The sequence below is a fragment of the Calidris pugnax genome, unplaced genomic scaffold (genome assembly GCF_001431845.1).
Source record: "Calidris pugnax isolate Ruff unplaced genomic scaffold, ASM143184v1 scaffold20, whole genome shotgun sequence".
Taxonomy (NCBI): domain Eukaryota; kingdom Metazoa; phylum Chordata; class Aves; order Charadriiformes; family Scolopacidae; genus Calidris; species Calidris pugnax.
In genome coordinates, this window is record NW_015094510.1 from 26,212,557 (window position 1) to 26,232,347 (window position 19,791).

The 19,791-nt window shown below is 45.8% G+C and overlaps 1 protein-coding gene across 1 annotated transcript in view; it reads right to left on the reverse strand.

Annotated features, from left to right (window-relative positions):
* Positions 1-19,791, reverse strand: part of FGF9 (fibroblast growth factor 9) — a 28,131-nt gene that overhangs the window by 6,792 nt on the left and 1,548 nt on the right. The window contains exon 3 of the mRNA XM_014965697.1: positions 13,885-13,988. Coding sequence (XP_014821183.1) covers positions 13,885-13,988 — 104 coding nt within the window. The remainder of the gene's footprint in view (positions 1-13,884; positions 13,989-19,791) is intronic.

The following is a 19,791-nucleotide window of genomic DNA, read 5'->3' on the forward strand; positions in this document are numbered from 1 at the left end:
TCCAAGCAGTGTTGGGGTTTTTTTCAGAATGCTTTGTTTAATAATTTGACAGAACACAGGAAAAAAGAAGAAGGGGGGAAAAAAAAAAAAAAAAGTCTGCCAAAAGGACTAGCTGGTTAGGTTTTTGTGCTTGTGTCAGTGATAATCCATGAGCACTGCAGAAAGACAGCAGGAAACCCTGCAGGGCCAGAAGAGAGACCAAGCAAATAGCCAGGAACCCACGCTGCCACCCACGCTGCCTCTCACATGCATTTCATATTCCATGGCACTTTTTATAAGAGGAGGGAAATTAGGCAAGGTGTCCTGGCAAAAACACAGTTGGGCAATTGCATTTTCCCTGCTTGAGGTCACCTTGTACTTTCACAGAGATGAAGCATTCATCTTAGTTTCTCCTCCTAAACTTCTAATTAATTTGTATAAAGTTTTTATTATACATAAATCTCCACATGCCAAGAAAAAACCCAAAACCCAACCTGTGACTGTTCTGTGCTGCTGCCATGGAGCAGTTATGAGAGTACTTAAAGATTAATATCTTTCATATAAAAAGCCTGTTGAGTTCCCAAGACCTGGCAGAACCTGGTCCCCTCGGGAGCATTATCACCAAAAACCACAATAGCTACACAGATACAGACACCGTGGTGCTTCCAGATCCCGATGAAGGCAACAGAAAAAAACAGAGCTTCCTGAACAAAGCAAGCAGACTCCAGCATCAACAATAAAATCCCCAGGGGCTGTCTGTGCAGCAAGGATTTCATTGCTTCACCCTTTTGCCCCTCTTTGCCCCTCTTTTCCCACTCCCATGCCCTCCACCCCATCATGGACCTCCTCTGGAGGCACCATACTGGGATCCAGCACTGTGCTATCCCAGGGTTGTTTACAGAGTTCTTCTGACATGAGCCACAGGAGGATGAGATGCCAATTAGGCCTCCATCCATTTTTTGCCACTGCCAAATCCACAGCTCTTGCTTTTACTGATATCCACTCCTTTGAGATTTCAAGTTCGCAGCATCTGTCAAGCTTTGAGCATGCCCTCCCTGGACATGAAATCATTATAGGAAGAGCAACCCCACTGTGCCTGAGCTCGCATCTGCCGGCACAGGCTGCCTACCAGCAGCCATACTTCTGTCCATAAAGGTTTGATTTAGATCTGCCCAGCCAAGTGCATTAGATGAAAACTCATTTTCACCTAAACACCCAGGGTCTGCTCGTGCTGCTGTTGGAAGTCATGACAAAGCTCCAGGGACAGGCCTCAGGCCACATAAGCTGTCACAGTGCCATTTCTCTGGAAGCTGAAGAGCTTCCTTCTCCGTGCCACAACGGAGGAGGACCCTGAGGAAGTCAACTCTTAAAAAACAAACAAGCAAAAAGCAGGTGTGCTCCCCTCCTTTCCGCGCCAGCAGGACTGGGCCCATACTGTGCCATTTACTAGTCACACTTCTGACCTCTATTTTATTTTTGGTTTCCCTGGCACAATCAAGAACTGCAGTCATCAATGTTATCTAAGCATCTAATTCATAACGCTTGGCTGAACCCTTCCAAGAATCAGAAAGCAAGGTGGTATGCAATCTGATACGGGGGCCAGAGCCAATTTTTAAAGAAGACAGGAGAAAAGTTCCCATCAGCTTAAATGGAACTTGGATCAGGCTTGCAATGATAAAAAGGCAACAAATATTTTAAGGCACTAAAAGAACCATTTCAGGCACGCTCAGATTTACTGAAAGCTGTAACTTGACCCAGCCCAGCTCCCCACTCCACAAATTCTCTTCTATCAAAAGACAACGTGTATGTCAAACCAGGGCTGCTCTCCTACAGCTACACACACACTCTTCAGCCTGAAACACTGTTTTTTTAAATACAACTAAGATGGACCACAGCATCAAAGTGTTTTGTCAGTATTCTTTACTTTGTTTTGTGGTTCTCTAAGCACAGAATGCTGGGTTAAAGGAAAGATAGCCCTCATTCAGCAGAAAACACTGCCTTTTGCAGGAGCAGGAAAACTCATACGCTGAAAGGTATTGTAAAGTGGTTGATAAAAAGTTCTTAATCTGCCTGAGTCTCTACATTCAGTGAGCACCCCCCAAACTCAATTTATTCATCACCAGAGAAGCACCTCATCTCTCAGCTACAAGGTGTCATCATAAAAGCAGCAGACTGCTCAGGGCCCTTCATAAAACACATTGCCACAAGGACCAAATAATTACAATACATATGTAATGATAAACGTGCATTATAAAAGTACTTCGTGTTTTATTCTTTCAGCAAGATGATTTGGTCAAGAACTGATGAACAAAAGCCTGTCTCTATATTTTGTAATTGATTTTATGTAAAGCTACCTGCTAGTTTCTAGCTAAGATGACAGGGGCATCACTGACCACATTGTCATTCTGGGTGGGGGTCTCCAAACAAACAAAGCACCACCGGCTATTACACTGGGGTTTTTTGCAGTGAGGATTCCAGTCGTCCTCACTGAAATGCCAAACATCCACTGGAGTCTCAGAAACCAATAAATTTTTCAGAGAAAATTTATTTTCTCTACTGTGCTTTGGCAAGCAGTACAGCAAAGGGCTGATGGTAGTCTAAGGTCTTTACCCAGCAGGACTCAATTGCATATTCAGTTTAACGTGTTTAAAAATTAGGCCTTCTGATTTCCCGCCTCTTTGGTCACAAAGGAAGGCCAGCATTTCAAAGAGCTACTGCTGAAGAAAAGATGTCACATTTGCCCTTTTAGTCAGCAGTGCTCCTCTGTTGGCAAACATTCCTCATAAGCGGTCTTTCCAGAGACGACTCTTTGGACACTTCCCCCATTCCTTTTCCTAGAGGCAATCCCTACCATCAAGTAATGGATTTAGATACACAATTTTTAGTATCCTACTTTCTGAGTAGGAAAAAAAAAGATTTCCCTAAGATTCCTCAGAAAATCCACATATCTTTGGTGCTGCTATGCCCTGACTTAGGTTTTCAGTGACACAGCTGACCCAGCCTTTGGAAAACTCTGAAGGAAGTCAGGTGGCTCTGCTCCTCCCCGAGCCCCCTACTCCTCACACACACACACACATCAGTGGAGCCTGTCTTTCAGTGGGTAAAACTTTACCCATGCAGTTAATTTCAGCTTTGATGAAAGAAGTTGTCAATCTGCCTGAAAAAGGATAGATATATAATAGCAACTTTAACAGAATTGGTGATTGAAGAGCTCAAAGACCAGGCAGTTGGTCTACCAGGTAGCAGCTGCACGTGGACCTTCCAAAGAATTCAGATTTTTGAAGTATAAAGGGAAAAAAAAACCTGATGATTTGCATTAAGCTTTACAATATTTGTATTTTCTAAAATTACTCAAAGGATTTTCCTGAAGTCTTCCCCAATAAGTTTTCTGTTCTGAGTCCAAATTATACACTAGATGCTGTTCTAAAGAAGATATCGGCAGGCAAAAATTCCCTTGCTTTTCAAAGGCAATAAACATTTACATGTTAAAAGACTGTCTTTAGATTGCAGACTCTTACAAGCAGGAACCCTGTCTAGATTCAAGTTTTTAAAATGATGAATACAGTAGAGCTCTTATCTTGATTAGGGTCTGCTGACACAACCATAAAATTAATAGGTGGTTTTACAGGAGCAGGTCCAATCCTGCTTCCATTAAATTCAATGGTGTTTCAACCATAATAGAATGAAGTCAAAATTTCTCCTGAGTCACAGTTACAGTGTCTCTATAATTGTGTTGAATTCAAAGTGTAAAGTTTAGCAGATTAAAGATGCACAGCCTGGACCAGACCTCAAAAGCATGCAGCATCCACATTAGAAGCCAAGTTTTTCCTCAGCAGCAGTCATGGAACACAGATATAAAATCTGATCTTCAAACCAGAAGTAACAGCAGAAGTCTGCCTTTATGAAAAGAATGAAAAAGAAACCAAAGGGTTTTATAAAAGGGAAAAAATGGATTTGCACTGTAACAAGCTATTTCTTAAGCTTTTTGAATGCGACACAAATGAACTGTGTTACTGCACATCACCAAATCAGCCTGAGCACATTCAAACTGCAAAGCAAATCTCAACCTAGACAAAATCCCTAATGAAGTCCCCGCAGGGCAGACTTTTTCTTCTCTGTCTTTGTGAAAATGATGAATGGTAAAGTAGGAAAGAGTGCCACGTTCACATCCCACTGGCTCCTGAGTCAGAAACAGAGCCCATCAGATCTTTATCTGATGCAGCGAATAATCCCCAAGCATATCACTGTATGTCACTGCTGATGATGCTCTTTTAGCATGTCACTTCACCATACTATTCTCAGATCATCTGAAGACGCTGAACCTTTTCACACCTCCGTATGGTTAACATGGCTAGCTCCAGAAACATTCAGGGCTGCAGCGTCTGGGGAGCTACACAACCGCAAAGAAGCAAATCTGAAGACATTCAAACCCAACATGCCCCACACTTGCTCACTGAGTAGGATTCAGGTTTAGGATGCAGCGATGCCACTGTAACAACCACCCACTGCCGACAACGCTGAACTCAACCCCTCTCTCATCCCACACTGCAGCTGACTCCCCCACAGAGCACGACTGCTTGCCCAAACAGGCAACAAGCCACCTCAGGGAGCTAAACTGGCACAGAAGCAACCCTAAAAAAAAAAAAAAAAAAAAAAAAAGATTTCCATTCCTCGTCTACATCACATTTCTTATAAACTATAGAAAAGCAATAGCCCTCCAGCACCATATTAAAGAACTAACTCATGTTCTTTGCAAAAGAAGTAATTTTTAAAACCAGACTTTAAATACATGTGAAAACTAAACAATGAGCTAGGTGAAGACTGCATTAGAAGCTATGAGCTGTTGACTAATAAGAGCTTAAGATCAGACTATTAAATCAGCAACTAGCTGCAAATTTTTCTTCTTCCCAGTTTATTTTCCATTTAAATATATTTTACCTACTTTAAAACTGTAAATTGTATAACTGTAGATGGCAAAAAACCCAAAAAAAAAAAAAAAAAAAAAAAAGTAAGCTTTCTTCCATGGCTTTAGATTCCTAAATTAGCCTCTTGGCAGGTCAGATGAGTGCTGGTGTGGGAGCAAGGAAGGAAGCAGAAGCACACAGCAGAGGCAGGGAACTAAGACTGCCCTCGCTGGGAGGGGGTTTCTCTAAGGTGTTACATCACCTTGGCGGTCTCCTCAAGCAGCCTAACCTCTTGTTTTTCTAAGAATAGAAAATTCCACGCATCTTTAATTAGGCTAAAGTAAACCATAAAACAAAGGTTCAAGTAAGATTTTGCTTTACCAAAGTTTAGCTTTAGAGATAGATATATAGATATAGATATAGATATAGATATGTATATATAAAATTTAGGTTGGAAATATTCTAACACTTTCCTGTCCTGGGCATGTAGCGAGAATCCAGGTTCAGCACAGAATCACAGGGACCAAGGTAAGGAGATCACTGAGGTTTTTTTCTCTTACGAAATTATCCACAGACCTAGTAAGCATCTGGAATGAAATCCTCTGAGGAAAATCAAAGACACGAGGAACAGTGTAGTATCTATCCCACAGGACATTACTCGTAGGTGTTCCTCTTTGGTGACAGGTGTTATAATCTGTGAAATTCTCATTTAAAAAACAGACTGAAGTCTTAGTCTAATAAGAACCACAATAGTTTCAGTTTCACACAGAGCTTTCTCCCACATTAGCTGTGTTAAGTGTGTGGATTCACCTATCAATTCTTCCCACAGCAGTAGCCACGTCTCAAAAGACCTTTCTTTTCTACAGAGTCCTTCGTACCTTGCTGTCATTTTGCTGAGTGGTTTGCAGTTTCTGGTACCTGTGAGGAACACAATTTAACAGCACCCAGCTTTCAGCAAGGCTGCCCATCCAAATTCAGAGAGAAGGTATCAGCAAAGGTGAAGTAGATGAGGTTGTAGACAAGTCTTCCCAAGTAACTAATGTTTCAGGGCTTTTCTCAGACCTACGCTTTCCACAAGAAAATGTCCACAATTACAGAGCTGTTTCCTACTGTCTAGTGTAGAGACTACATCTCCCACCTCCCTGAAAAAATTCTTCAGGTCAGCTCAAAATCCCACTTCCTCAGGACCTGAAACTTCCTAATTATCCAGCCTAAGATTTCTAGTGACCCATTCAAACCAATTTGTTCTTGTCCTCTATTTCATGGACTTTTTTTCTCTGCTTGGTGTTAGACCTCAATGTATTTACAGAGACCAAGCGTGCACCCTCTCAGTTTTCATTCTAGAGAAGCCAACATCTTTAGACTCTATCATTTTATAGTCTTTTCATCCCTCTGATCATCCCAGTAAGCCCCTTCTGCACCTGTTCCAGTTTCAATTCATCTTCTGTAATACAAGTGGCCATAACTGCATTTTAAGTTTGGACTAGATCCTACCAGTGCCATATGCAGTGGTACCAATAGAGCTCTCCGTGAGCCCCATGTGTAAACATTTTTTGGCACTTTAGATCATCAAATCCTTTCTGCAAGGCAACTTTCTATGCTGAAAATACTTCCCAACTTTGCAACATCTGCAAATTTCAGTAACACACTACTACTTTTTTTATGACAAGAAGTTTAATGTCCCTAATAAAACCAGGGAATAAAATTAACCCAAGGACCAATCCATAAAAACTCTACTAACAGCTTCACTCCAGTCTGATGCTTTTCAACACTCCACATTGCTGTCTTCTCTTCAGTTCTTTCTCCATCTATCACACAAGTCAACTGCTAACACCCATTTTACCTCCTGTAGCAAATGCTCTCTTCTGCTAGGTCATACCTAACACAGCCCTGCAGATCAGTACAACTTAATTCCCATCTCTAGAAAAAGAAATTCCTACCAAAAAAAAAAATACTAGGCTTGCCTGAAACTATTAATCCAGCTTCAGTACACTCATCTTGCACATACTTCCAAGCCTTCCTCTATTCCTTCATATAAAAGCATGTTCCTGTGCCCCAAGCACACCCCGGATCAGACTGACAGCCCTGCTGCTGCCCAGGACTTGCTCCCGGCAAAACACAAACCACACAGACAAGAGGTCCACAAACACTCCAGGCTGGCAGACACATGCATTGCCTGGGAAAGAAGCACTCCCTCCCTCGCCCGGGCTTGCTCCCACCTTTGCACCACATCTTGCAGTGACCTGGAGGGGAACCACTGTGGCTGAAGACAGACAGCCCTTCTACTTGGCCAGCTTGTTTTCCAGTTCCCCGCTTCAGTTCACCAGGCAGCAACAGCAATGCTTGTGCCAGCCAAACGGAGGGGATGGATGGTTGGAGGGAAAAAGAACCACTTCTTTTAGCAGTGGTGTCAGCTGCCCCCGCTCCCTTTGTTCATCACACAACAGGGAATCCTCTAGCCCTGTGGGACCACCCCAAGGAGTCTGTGAGAGATACTGGATAGCCCAGTTAGCACATTGTGCAGCCACATTCTGGCTGTATTACATTTACACTCCCGCTTGAATGCAGAGTGTTTATAAAGACTCGTGTTCCCTCTTCATTTATATAGCTTTAAAGAATTTTGCTTTATATTTTAGTATACATTTCAGGGCCCCAGTCAGCTTCATTGCAGCAATTTCCATTTTATCCCCGTGCTTCTACACCTCTAAGAGATGTGCTCTTCTGCAACCTGCCCTTCTCCCATTCCTCAGAGACCCTCTGCCAACCACCCACACCCTGTTCGACTACAAATCCTTCCCAGCAGCTTCACGCTTGCTGGGATATTATTTCCACGGGATTTCTGCATCTCTGACAAAGTTTCAAGTTTCCTTCACATTCAGAGCCATAAGCACCTTTATGAACTAGTTCTCTTCAGATCTCAAAGTTTGCCCTCTCAAATTAGTTCCAGGCCTGCCTCTTGCAGCTCTTCTGTTTAAATCAGATTTACTCAGGAAGACGTGTCGCTGTTACTGCTAAAAGACACCATCAGGTTTTTGATCACTGTTTTCCTGAGCAGTGCTGCTCATGTGGACAGCCTGACCACTCCTTGCAACTCAGCCACCCCAGGAACTGCCCTCTGCCTCCCCACCATTTGTACCATTGAGCAAAAGGCACATTAGTATTTTACACGCAACAGAAAGGGTGTTAAACCTGCTGCCATGGCCATTATTCCTCCTGGGATTTGACCACTCAGCCTAGAAGTCTGCGCCCTCAGTCAAGGGAAATTGTATTTATTTCTCCCTCCAAAAGTTGTTCTGTGCTGCAACGGTTCCATTTCCAGGCTCATCTCAGCCGCAGAAGCCTGCCTGTACGTTGATGGACAGGTAATGCAGATTATAAAAAAAAAAAAATAGATTAATCTGAGGCCTTTAGATTGGAGGTGTTTAGCAGGAAAGTGTGAATAATACTGTAGGGTAATTTATTTATCTATCCCATTCTCAGATATCTGCAGTGACTATATATTTGACCCAAATGCTGTTCCCAACATGCACCTTCAACCTGTTTTTTTCTTCACGTTGCTTCCGTGCACCTTGACCTACCATTTGAAGGGCTGAACAATTCCCTTCCCTTATTTGCACAGAAACATAAAAGATATTTTTAGAATGCAGCATAGCAAATCCTTACCTACACCGAGCAATTTTCAGCAAACTACAAAAAATTGTCCCTTTTACCTCCAAAAACTTCTGTTCCTCTGTCTTTACAGCTGCACAGTCCTGCCAGAACTGTGGGGACCCAAACAAAAGCACAAAACACTGCAGGTGCAGCCCTGCTGGGACAATAAAGAGGCATATCGTCACCTCCCTGCACACTTACTGGGAAAACATGTTTCTTCAAGGACAGTACTCTCTCTCTCTCCTCCCCCAACCTCTCCCCAGTAGCTTTAGGAGCAAAAGGGAGATTGAGTGTCCAAAAAACATTGGGACAAACAAGTTTTTGGTCAATTTTTAGAAGGACAGCAATTTATTACCCTGTTATAAGCAGTCCTAAACCTCCCTTTGCTGTAGGGACCCACCCTGTAGGTCTGAAACTCAGAGGTGCAGAGCCTCCCTCCCTGGCTCTAGATCTGGGCTCTTCGGCTTTGTCCCAACTGTTCTGTGGGCACATGAAGCCTCTCTCTCTACCCTCCCTCTCCTTCCAGGCACTCCTAGCCCTCTCTCCTTTCCCCAACAACTCCCCCATCTCTCCTCCTGCCTTCCTCCTACCCCCTGCACAGCTCCCCTTGTAGCTGCTCCAGATCTTCTAACTCCAAATTTTCCTCAGCCTGAGCATCCAACCTGAGCTGCCTTTTGCCACCTGCCAAAGATACAAGGAACAATGGAGACAGCATCATTTCATAGAATCATAGCATCATAGAATTATAGAATAGTTTGGGTTGGAAGGGGCCTTTAAAGGTCATCTAGTCCAACCCCTCTGCAATGAGCAGGGACATCTTCAACTAGATGAGATTGCTGAGAGCCCCATCCAACCTGACTTGAATGTTTCCAGGAATGAGGCATCTACAGCCTCTCTGGGCAACCTATTCCAGTGTTTCACCACCCTCATCATAAAAGATTTCTTCCTTATAGCTAGTCTGAGGAGGGCAGCTGAGATGAGGGTGTTCCATGGTCCTGCTGTGTTTGAGGTAGCACTGGACTGCCTGAGAGGACAGCCTGGGTTGGGAATGATGGGCACCCCGTGGTGTGGGTACTCATCACTGCCTGCCATGTGGGTGCCAATGGCTGATATTCCCAAGGGCAGATGGGCAGGGCAGCATGAAAGTAAGGACAGTCCATGAAAGCATGATGGTCATACGACTGATAAGAAAGACCTCACTTACTCCACAGCATGGCACTGAGGAGCACAGCTAAGGCACATTTGCTAACACTCTTGCCAGAAGTGTTGGCAAGAGCCATTTGGCCCTTGGGAAGGTCTTCATGTCTCATCTTAACACTCTTCCGGACCTATCTGTAGTTTGGATTTTTTCCTCCTCTCCAGTGACAAGCACAGTAGCTGTTGTGAAACATGATGAGTCATAGCTGCAGGCTGCAAGGGGAAGGCAAGGTAAAGGGAGAGCAGGAACAGAGCAAGACAGAAGGGAAAGCTGCTGTCACTCACCAGCCTCCAAGTCATCGCTATGTAGCTACCACTGGCTTCTCCGCAGTACCACATACATACATCTTCAGGTTTCCCTGGCTAAATCTGTGGGATGAGGAGGAACTTCAGAAGAGCCACCCTATGTTATACGTTGCTGCCTGAGAGCAGCGTGAGAATCACTAGGGTTTTTTTAACCAGGAGATGCAGGGGGAACTGCCCCCCTGTAACAGCGGCAAGTTGAGAAGAGTGTTTGTCAGGCAGCTAATCTAGGAGGAAAGCAGCACGTTGAGAAGGCCAAGAGGAACATGTCTGGATCAAGATACGCTGAAACTGCCTTTACTGTTGCCTTTTATGAAAATTGGCAGCGATCACCCATTCTGGCTGCTCTGCTTCACCATATGTCCCATCTCCAGTGGCACCACAAATATGCTGGGAAAAATCTTCCTGTGCCAAATGTTTCAAACACAAATGTAGAAGGATATAAGTCTTTTAGGTTGCTGATTTGATTCACACCTAATGTATTTTTCGTGTAGTAATTTGAATATAACTATGATGCTGCCATAGACACAGGGCATCTATTCCGGCAGTGTCAAATGCTGCCGTACTGGATGCTTGCAGAACCACACCTGCTTACATCCACAATGCTGATGCAGAGCAGGACCTCGTATTTCTTAGGCTGCTATTCAGTTGTGCATGGGAAACAGTTTTCCCACCTTCAAAAGCACGTTCGCAGCCTCCTAAGCATAGTGGCTTTGTGACAAAGCCAATGCTATTCACAGCCCTTAGTATAGAACCCAAGACAGAGGGACCCATCTCCCAGCACAGGCAGCACAAGGACAACCTGCTGGTACTACAGAACAGTCCAACTCCAGCGACCACCTTGCTTAATTCAGGTGAAAAACTTGAACCTCGGTCTGTCACGTATAAGCCTCAAAACTAATTAAAAACAGTTAAACTGATCTTCTCTTTCACCAGAAAGATAATTCTGTGCTGGATTGTGACTTGCTTCTGGTTCAAACTGTGACGTTTATTCCCAACAGAGTACTTCATTTTCAATTAATTGCACTTTTTTGACCAAAAGCAAAACACTGTCACTTAAAAATGTCCAGCCAATTCTACACAAAAATCTGCTTTGAGTCCTGCTTATCTCAGTGTTTCTACCAGAGCTGACAGTTGCTGAAATATAGGCACTAGGATTGCTAGTGTTGACAAGGCTTTAAAGCATCATCACACTGAGTAGCCATTAGAGGTTATATTTCATTGGCAGTAATGTAATTCAATTACCATCACTCTTTAGTATGTGCCATCTCTGGAGGCTGACAATAAGCCATATCATCCATCAGATTTTAACCTGAACTTCGCATTCTGGCCCTATAGATTGCCAGTTCTCCATTATGAATGGCTTCATATTTTTAGTGTCATTTCTTAGGGAAAAGAGGTTATCCAATTATACTGTACATCCATCTGCCTGCCTTCCTTAGCTTTTCAACCAGTCTCAATCAGGAGGCAAAGGTCTTCAAGAAAATTAAGTTCCTATCAGTTTTGCAACTAATCAGAGGCAGGGTAAGGAAGAGAAATCATTTGCACGTCCCACTTGGGAGTGGTGAGCTATGTAATCCCTGCAAACTGACAGTCCAGTGAGCACAGGCAGCTAACGCTGTCTGTTTCTCCATGCAAGAAACACAAAAGGCTCAGGAATTTGTGTTACTGAAGGGACAGAAGGTCAGGAAGACCTGTGTCTCGGACTGTGAGACACAAACCCTTAGGAAAGCAGGCTCCTTTAGAACTGCTGTTCATGGAACAACTATTTTATTAACACAGTGATCTTAGTAATTTACAAAGAATTTCTTGTGCATATTTCTTCAGCAAAGAATGTTTTGAGTAATTCACTCTGACAGTCAAACGTATTACAAGCACAAAGTATAAATTGCACAGAAAAGTGATGTAACATTTGCTTTCCTGAGTCTATGCATTAAGCTCTATCAATAGCCACATTTTCTTTTCCTGAATATCCGAAGTGCAGAGTAACTGATTCACTATGTTTATCTATTTAAATTATTACTTTTACTGGTGATTACCAACATTACTGATTCATATTACTGTTGTTATTCTGTCTTTTTGCTGCCTAACAGAACCATAAAAGTACTCATTACTTCACCAGTTCTGTACATCATACATCAGCTGCACAAGGACTGGGACTTAGGACAACTTACTCACTCCTTACAGGCAGCTTGTTTACATCTGTCATTACATCCATTCCCCTTCTCTCTTCCTCACCATCCTTCCAACCTTTTCCTCCTCATATGGCCATTTATGCTTAAAACCTTTTCCTTTGGCTTTTCCCACTCACTGGTTCTCCCCATCGCTGCATCTCCCCTCCTCCTCCATGTCAATTCATTCTTTGTCCCAGCCTTGCCCCTCATTCTACCACCTCTTTTTCTGCCTCCCACATGCACTCTTCATGATCTGTACCCTCTGGCTTCCTCCCCTAGCCTGCTCTTTATTCAGCACCTTCCCCTCTCTACCTTCCCTCTCTCACACAACATGTTGCTAGAATGGGTTCAGTGAAGCTGGACCTCTCCCCCATAAAAAAACACTTCTACTGAACTTTCCTGGCCTTGCTTCCTCTCACTCTTCCATGGATCATGTATTGGGAAGCTAGACTTCCCTCTTACTCCTCCTGTTTCCACCTGACCCCTCACCACCATCTTCTCACGTTTCCTCCCACTCTCACTGTTGACCCACTCTCACTGTTGTCCCTCTCAGTTCCCTCCTCACCCTTTTCCCAGTTGCCATTACTCCCCTCTGACACTTTCAGCTACACCCAAAGCCACACTCTATCACTTTATCTCCTTTTTGAGTGCCTCTCTTTTCAATGCTTATGCCATTAGCTGACTATTGGCATCCCCTCCTCCATGCTTCTAATGAGCCCCAGTGAATCCAGAGCCCACCTTCACTTTAGACATTTGCTTTCCCTTCAAACCTGCCATCCTCTTCCTCAGATACCACTGCTTCTCTAGTCCTCATCACCTTTAGAGGTTGACACTTTACTGCTAGAAGAGGTTGCCTTCCACTATTTGGGGAGTTACCTGCTCTATCTCAGGCACCCTGCCCACAATCTACCCAGGGTGTGAACCCCGGTGTACGCCAGATGTCTGCAGTGTTCCCAGATAAGGATCACATCACACGCGCACACACACACGCACACACACTCCTCTGATGCGAGACAGCCCATGTTGCTGAGGATGGTCACCCATCAGCTGCTGGTAGGCTGGTTTGCCAGCCTAATCCCCACGTCTGAAATACCAAGTGTTACCCCTCGCTTACACCCGTTACTCACTCCTGCTGCCATGCCGCAGGGAGCGGCAGCTGAACCTTCAGGACAAAACCACCACGCCTCTTGCTCTCATTCCTGTACTTTTTATAACTATTATCCACTCCTATTTCTCATTTTCTCATCCACATATGCCATCCTTTACCTCCTCCTCGACTTTCTTTTGTCAATTCCTAGAAAGCTCTCTGCCCACGCACAAGAGGCAGCAACTTTATCTTGCTTTAGGTCTCTACTGAAAGGACAGGCTTTACAAATCTTACAGTACTTCCTTCAGCCTTCAATGACCAGCTTTGGCCATCAATCTCCATTGCTTGTATCCAAATTGTCCGTCTGCACTATTACCAGTTCCTGATTTTGTCACTTTTTACCTCTTCTGTACTCATTACACCACCCATAGGGTCTTGTTTCTAATTAGACTGCAAGATATTTAAAACTATGTAAAACAGAAAGAGTGCATCCACAGCACCCAGTGCAACAGGGGCTCACGGGAGCTAGCAAGCATTTTCCCCACCGAACATTAAGGATGGTGACTGCACAAGGCAAGTGGGAACTTACCGAGCCGTACAGTTCCCCTTTCTCATTCATTCCAAGGTAGAGTCCACTGTCGACTCCTCGGATGCTGACCAAGCCCACTGCTATACTGATAAATTCCAGTATACCTATAAAATGCAGGAAAAAACAAACAATGTACATATTGTTTGCATTGAAAGATACTCTTTTTCAGATGTGACTGATGCCTGAGCAACAAGCACCTATTTTAAAAGGTGTTTTTTCCATTTTTAGAGTTGTTTAGAGGTAGATAAAGAACAAATGAATATATCTTAAAGTGCAATACTTCAATAGAGAAGTCCCTGCTGGAACGATGCATTGCAGACAGCATTAACACACCAAATGAAAAGATCACACTCAATCTTTCTCACAATTTTAAAACACAAATCTAAAGCTCAGTCATATTCTGATTTGCACAACAAATATTACATTCAAAGAAAAAAAAATGCAAATTTTCAGATTACCAAATTAGCAGTAATAATTTATGAAATTTCTCTCGCAAAGTAAACTCTGAAAAAATAGACTTGAATCAGAATTGTAAGACAAAAACAATGTTACACATGGAACCAAAAGATCTGCTTCCAGGCATCAGGAATATGGGGAAAGATTTACTCACAGTATGATCTTCCAGAGGCTCAAGAAATGAAAATCATTAGTATAGTCCAGTGTCTCACATGTTACTGTCTAGATATTAACCATTCTCTCCCACGTGTTATTATTTACTATCTCAAATTTTAAATTTAAAATATTCTAAACCTTAGTAACACGTAACAGCGAGCTCACACAGACATTTGCGCAGTAGAAATAAGAACATTTTGCAGAGAAGCATTGCTTCTGCAGAGCTCCTAGGTTCAGCATCATTGTGCACAGTGCAGCAAGTATCTGTATCAAATATCAGTTCAGCTGGTTCGGAGGGGTTGGGTGTTTTTTTGGCAGCCTTCCCTGCTCTTCAATGAGGATGCTACCAGCCAAACCTTGCATAAACCTAGAAGTCTTGTATTAAAAATGGAAATTGCTTCCTCTTTGGGAGCAGTGGTGTAAGGCTGTAATGATCTCATAGGAGTTGTCCAGCATCGGTCGCTTGCACACTGCTGCATTATGCTACTTTCTGAGCCACAAAATAAAGCACAGAGTAGCATTTTCAATATATTTGATGAATTTTCATGTCTAAGCGTATCGCGAAACTATTTTTAAAAGCTTATTGGAAACTGTATTTACATGAAATAATAAAATAAGAGTATAGTATGTGTCAGGCCTCACGTGGCCAATAAAAAAGCACTTTCATGGATTTTTTGAACAATTAATTTGGCATCTCCCACAAAATAGTTGTGCACTAATCAATAACAGGCATGAATCACATAAATCTAACACAGCACAAATTGAAGCCAATAGGGAAAATTTATAGCCAAGCTAATGTAAAGATGAAATGTATTCCCGGTAAGGGACTATTGATCATTACCTTATATATTATTCAGTACTACAAACACCATAGTCTTACTGTTTTGATAACCCTGTTTTAAGGCCTGGGCATCTTAAATTATTCTCTACATATGCACAAATAAAAAAATACTGGGAGGAAATATTTTGTAACTATGGAAAAAAATTTCAAAGTAATAAAAAGTGGTAGCATGCTGTTTATCTGGTGTATGTGGTATCTCAAATACAATCGATCCATTGAAACAATTTAAACATTCCCATTATATCTGGACATGCAATACTTCCAGATTTCTTACTCAGGCTTTTGCTGTAAAGCTTTTACCAAACTATCATATTACCTGATACATACTACCAAGCAATTTTAACTGAGGTTAAATCTTATGTTAAGTGTGTATTGTACCATACTATAGCTACGTTAGTAAGTCTGGCATCTTTCACATCAGTATAAATGTAGACTTTAATTGCTGTCCTCATTTCAAGTATTTGGGTGCATGCTGCTTAGTGCGTCAAAAGAACAAAAAAGCACTGTCACATCCCATTGTAAGTGCAGAAGATGAATTTAAGGTACTTGGCATTGAGCATCCACATATCTGAGATCAGAGTAGAGACTTCTTCATTTGAAATATTCAAAAGCCTATTCACAGCCAGTTTTATGTGCCATGCTGTTAAGTCCTTCAAGAGATTATGTGGAGTCTTACACAAGTATTGCAGGTTTAAGGATTGCATGATTTGGCCCAGCACTCCTGTGGATATTTTCACTGTAGAGTTTCTATAATATACAGTTAATACTTAAGACGTGAACCAGATATTAAAATAGATATTCCTCTTCAAAATGAGGCTGGACCAAACAAAAATCAGGACAGCTCCAAAATTTAAAAGCTAGGGCCCTATTTATAGCTAAAAATTGGGAAGGGAAGGGAAGGAAAGAGGAAATAGTAGTCTCAGTACACGGGATACTGAATATTTTCTTGTCAGACATTGAACATTTTCTTTAAAGAAACCACTTCAAGGCAAAGACCTATTCCTCCACAAAGAGGTTAGGGAGAAAGTTTTGGGGAAAGTTACTCCTTTACGTGCCCACATCGGTGCTTCCTGCACCTTCTTCCACACGATCCAACTCTGACCCTGCTGAACGGCAGCAGGACACCGGGACATTGGCCGTGAAGGCTGGTCCTGCTCTGCTGCCAGGCCCGCAGGAGAGAGGAGGCAGGTCCTTCACACAACCTGAAATTTTAACTTTCACCCAGTTTAGCTCTAGCGAAGAAGAGACTCGCAGAAGCGTTTGCCATGGCTTTAAGCAACGAACACCTCTGCACCTACACATCTTGTTGTTGCTGCCGTTCCACCCTTGGCACATTTTTGTCTTTGGCTATATATAGGCTCTATTTGTACTGCTGGATCGAAGCGCTTCAGCTTCCACCTAGCACCCTAACACGCCAGCGGCGAAGAGGGTAAACAAGCATCTCTGCCAGCCGCTTCTTTGTGCGACTTCCCGGGGAGGCAGGGAGCCGGGGAGCGGCGGCGGAGCCCCGGGCAGAGCGTGTGTTCAGCGAGAGATCCCTCGCCCAGGGAGGAGAGGAAAGCTGAGCCCTCGGTGGCTCAGAAGCTGGGTGATGGGGGGCGAGGGCTGGGGCTTCCCCGGCGTCCCCCGGCCCCCCGCCGGCTCCCGGGGCCGCGGCGCTGTGCTGAGCGGAGCGGAGCGCTCCGCCGGGATGCGTCCCGCCTGTCGCAGCTGTCACCGCTCCGCCCGCTCCCCCACATGATGCCAATTAAGAGACGGGAGCGCAGACAGCCACGGCTCCCCAGGAGGCAGCGGGGCCCTGCTTCGGTTTCAAGGCTCTTCCAGCGCCCTCGCACCCCCACCCCCTCCGCTCTGTAGCGGGGGAGACCGCGGGGGCTGCTCGGGGCCCTTCCCTCCCTCTAAAATCGAGCCCCCCGATTGCCACTCCCGGGGGGCTGAGCGCTCCTCAAGCACCCCCCCTTCCCCGGCTCCCCCCGGAGACAGCACGGGGAGGAAAGGGGGGGCCCTGCATCCATCAGCAGAAGGGACAGGCGGCCGCAGGGACACCCCCCCGTCGGGGTCGGGGCCGCCCCCCGGGCGCTGAACCCGCCGGGCCAGCCCGGGAGCCGGAGCCGGAGCCGGCAGGGCGAGGTGGGGAGGCGGGAGGGCGGGCGGCTGCGCGGCTCCCGCAGCTGATGAACGCAGCGGTTCCTTGTAGCAGCAGGTCCCGGGGAGCGGAGGTCACCTGCTGACAAGCTTTTTTTTTTTTCCTTTTCCTGCATGCTCCTATTTTTTTAATGCTGTGCATGCAGTACTTGTGCTGACGCACAGAGGCACGCCTCTCCGCTGTTACAGAGTTCCTGAATTTACAATGACTCCAGTGTCTAGCGAATGCCCTAGACTAAAGGAGACTGCATCAAAAAAAAAAAAAAAAAATTTTTTTTTTCTTTTGTCACCCGGGAGACTTAAGGCTTTGATCACCTGAGATGGCATTATGGGGGGGGGGCCGAGCCGGGCTCTCCCGGGGAGCTTTTCTTTCAGAGATGGACATCTTGCTGCAGGAATTGCGAAATGCCAGGGCTCCCAGAACTGGGCGAGTATAGACACACAATATGGCTCGGTTTATTGTATGCAATAGGCACACATCCAACATAGCATCACAAAAGAATTACTCTTATCTGATGTCTCTCCAGAGGTGTGTGCGTGTGTGTGTGTGTGTGTGTGTGTGTGCGGGGAGGGGGATTCCCACAGGGCAGAGCCCAGAGAGGAGTTTACGCGCAGCCCCCGGGGTTTTCTCTTTGTCCTCCTTATTTCTGGAGGAAAACTTCCTTCTGACTCGTCCCCCCACATCCACACAGGCGCAGGTTTACCCTCACACGCTCAGAGGGACCAAGTTAGCCCGCTCTCCCCCGGGCAGCTCCCGAGTTGGGATGCAGACCTTCCCAGGATCATCGGAAGACTTTACAATCACCAAAACTCAAATAGCATCTGCTATTCCGTAACCTCCGGACAAACACAACAGCAATGTCAAAAGCACCGAGATCCCTTCCCCGCCCCCAAATAAGCCGGGAGCCTCGACGCATCCCCTGGCTTTGCCATGCCCGGTCTGCCCGACCCCGGACCGAGCAGGGCACACTCCGTGGGAGAAGAGCTCTCACAAGGGTGCACCCTTGGGAGGCGAGGGCGATCAAAGCCAAGGCGCTGCGAGGGGTTGGGGAGCTGCCCCTCGGACTCGCCGGCTTCCTACAACTGCGGCTGGAAAGCCATTTTTTTTTTTAAAATAGACGCCGCGAATAATGTGGTCACCGCCGCCTTGCGAAGGGAACAGCTGGCGGGCCCTCCTCCGGGGGCGGCGGGGCCCCGCGGGGTGCCGGCCTCCCGCAGCCCCGGCTGCCGGTGCCCTACACCTGCCGGCGGCCCGCACCGCCCCCCCCCCCCCCCACCACCCCCCACCACCCCTGGTAGTAAAAATGGGGCCATAGGCAGTCTAGACAGAGATGGCCTCCTGAAGGCAATCAATCTTCATTAAACAGGCCAGAGCCCAGCAGCTGGGAGAGGAGCTAGGAAAAAAAATCACCACAGGACTTTGTTTTTACGAGCGAATTTAAGTGCTGTCAGGTTGGTTCACTCACAAGTTAACTCCTTCCAACAGCTGGGAGCGTGGCGAGCTAACCTGGCGTGTTTTCCTCACCCCTCCTTAAATAAAAAACGAAGATTTCAGCTCATCCCGGCTGCTTTTAGTTACTTTCCTACATTGGACCTGCCGGGCCTTTAACAGTCTCCCCGGCAGCAAAGCAGCTTCGGGCCCGCTCGGTCCGTGCGTGGCTGGGTGCGGGCACAGGGCTCCTCGGAGCCACCGGAGCCATGAGCCCTCCAGCCCTCGCTGCTGAGTCACAAATAGCGTCCCCCGGATAAATGAAATCCAGGGAATACGCTCTCGCAAATTCCCTGCCAGACCGACACGCCACACAGCTGGGGAAAGGCAGGTTTTTTTTTGGGGGGGGGGGCAGGCGGGTGAGGACGGACCCCACCTGCGCTCCCTCCTTCCCGGGGGCACCGGGCACCGGCAGCGCCCCCGCGGCTGCGGGGCCGGGCTGGGGCGGGCGGCGAGCCCCGCTACCGGGGAGTCCTCGCCGAGAAGCGCAACCGGCTGGGTTTGCCATTCGGGCAGTTACTGGGGCAGGTAAATCGGCAGAGAAAACGAAAGAAAAGCCCTGGTTGATTTGCGTACAGGACGACAGCCACTCCCTTCAGGAAACTTGGCGAATTTTAAATCGGAGTGGTTAATGATTAAAAACCCTTTAAACTCGCGAAATCAAATCATTCAGCAGAAACGTCCCGAGCAAAAATGCCACCGCCGCCGCCGCCACCGCCTCCCAGTACGGGGCTGCTCTTAGGCAGAACTTGGGGGCCACACAAAAATCGGTACCGACCGCCCGGCGACTTCCGCGGGGGCTCCTGCTCCGCTGCGGCGG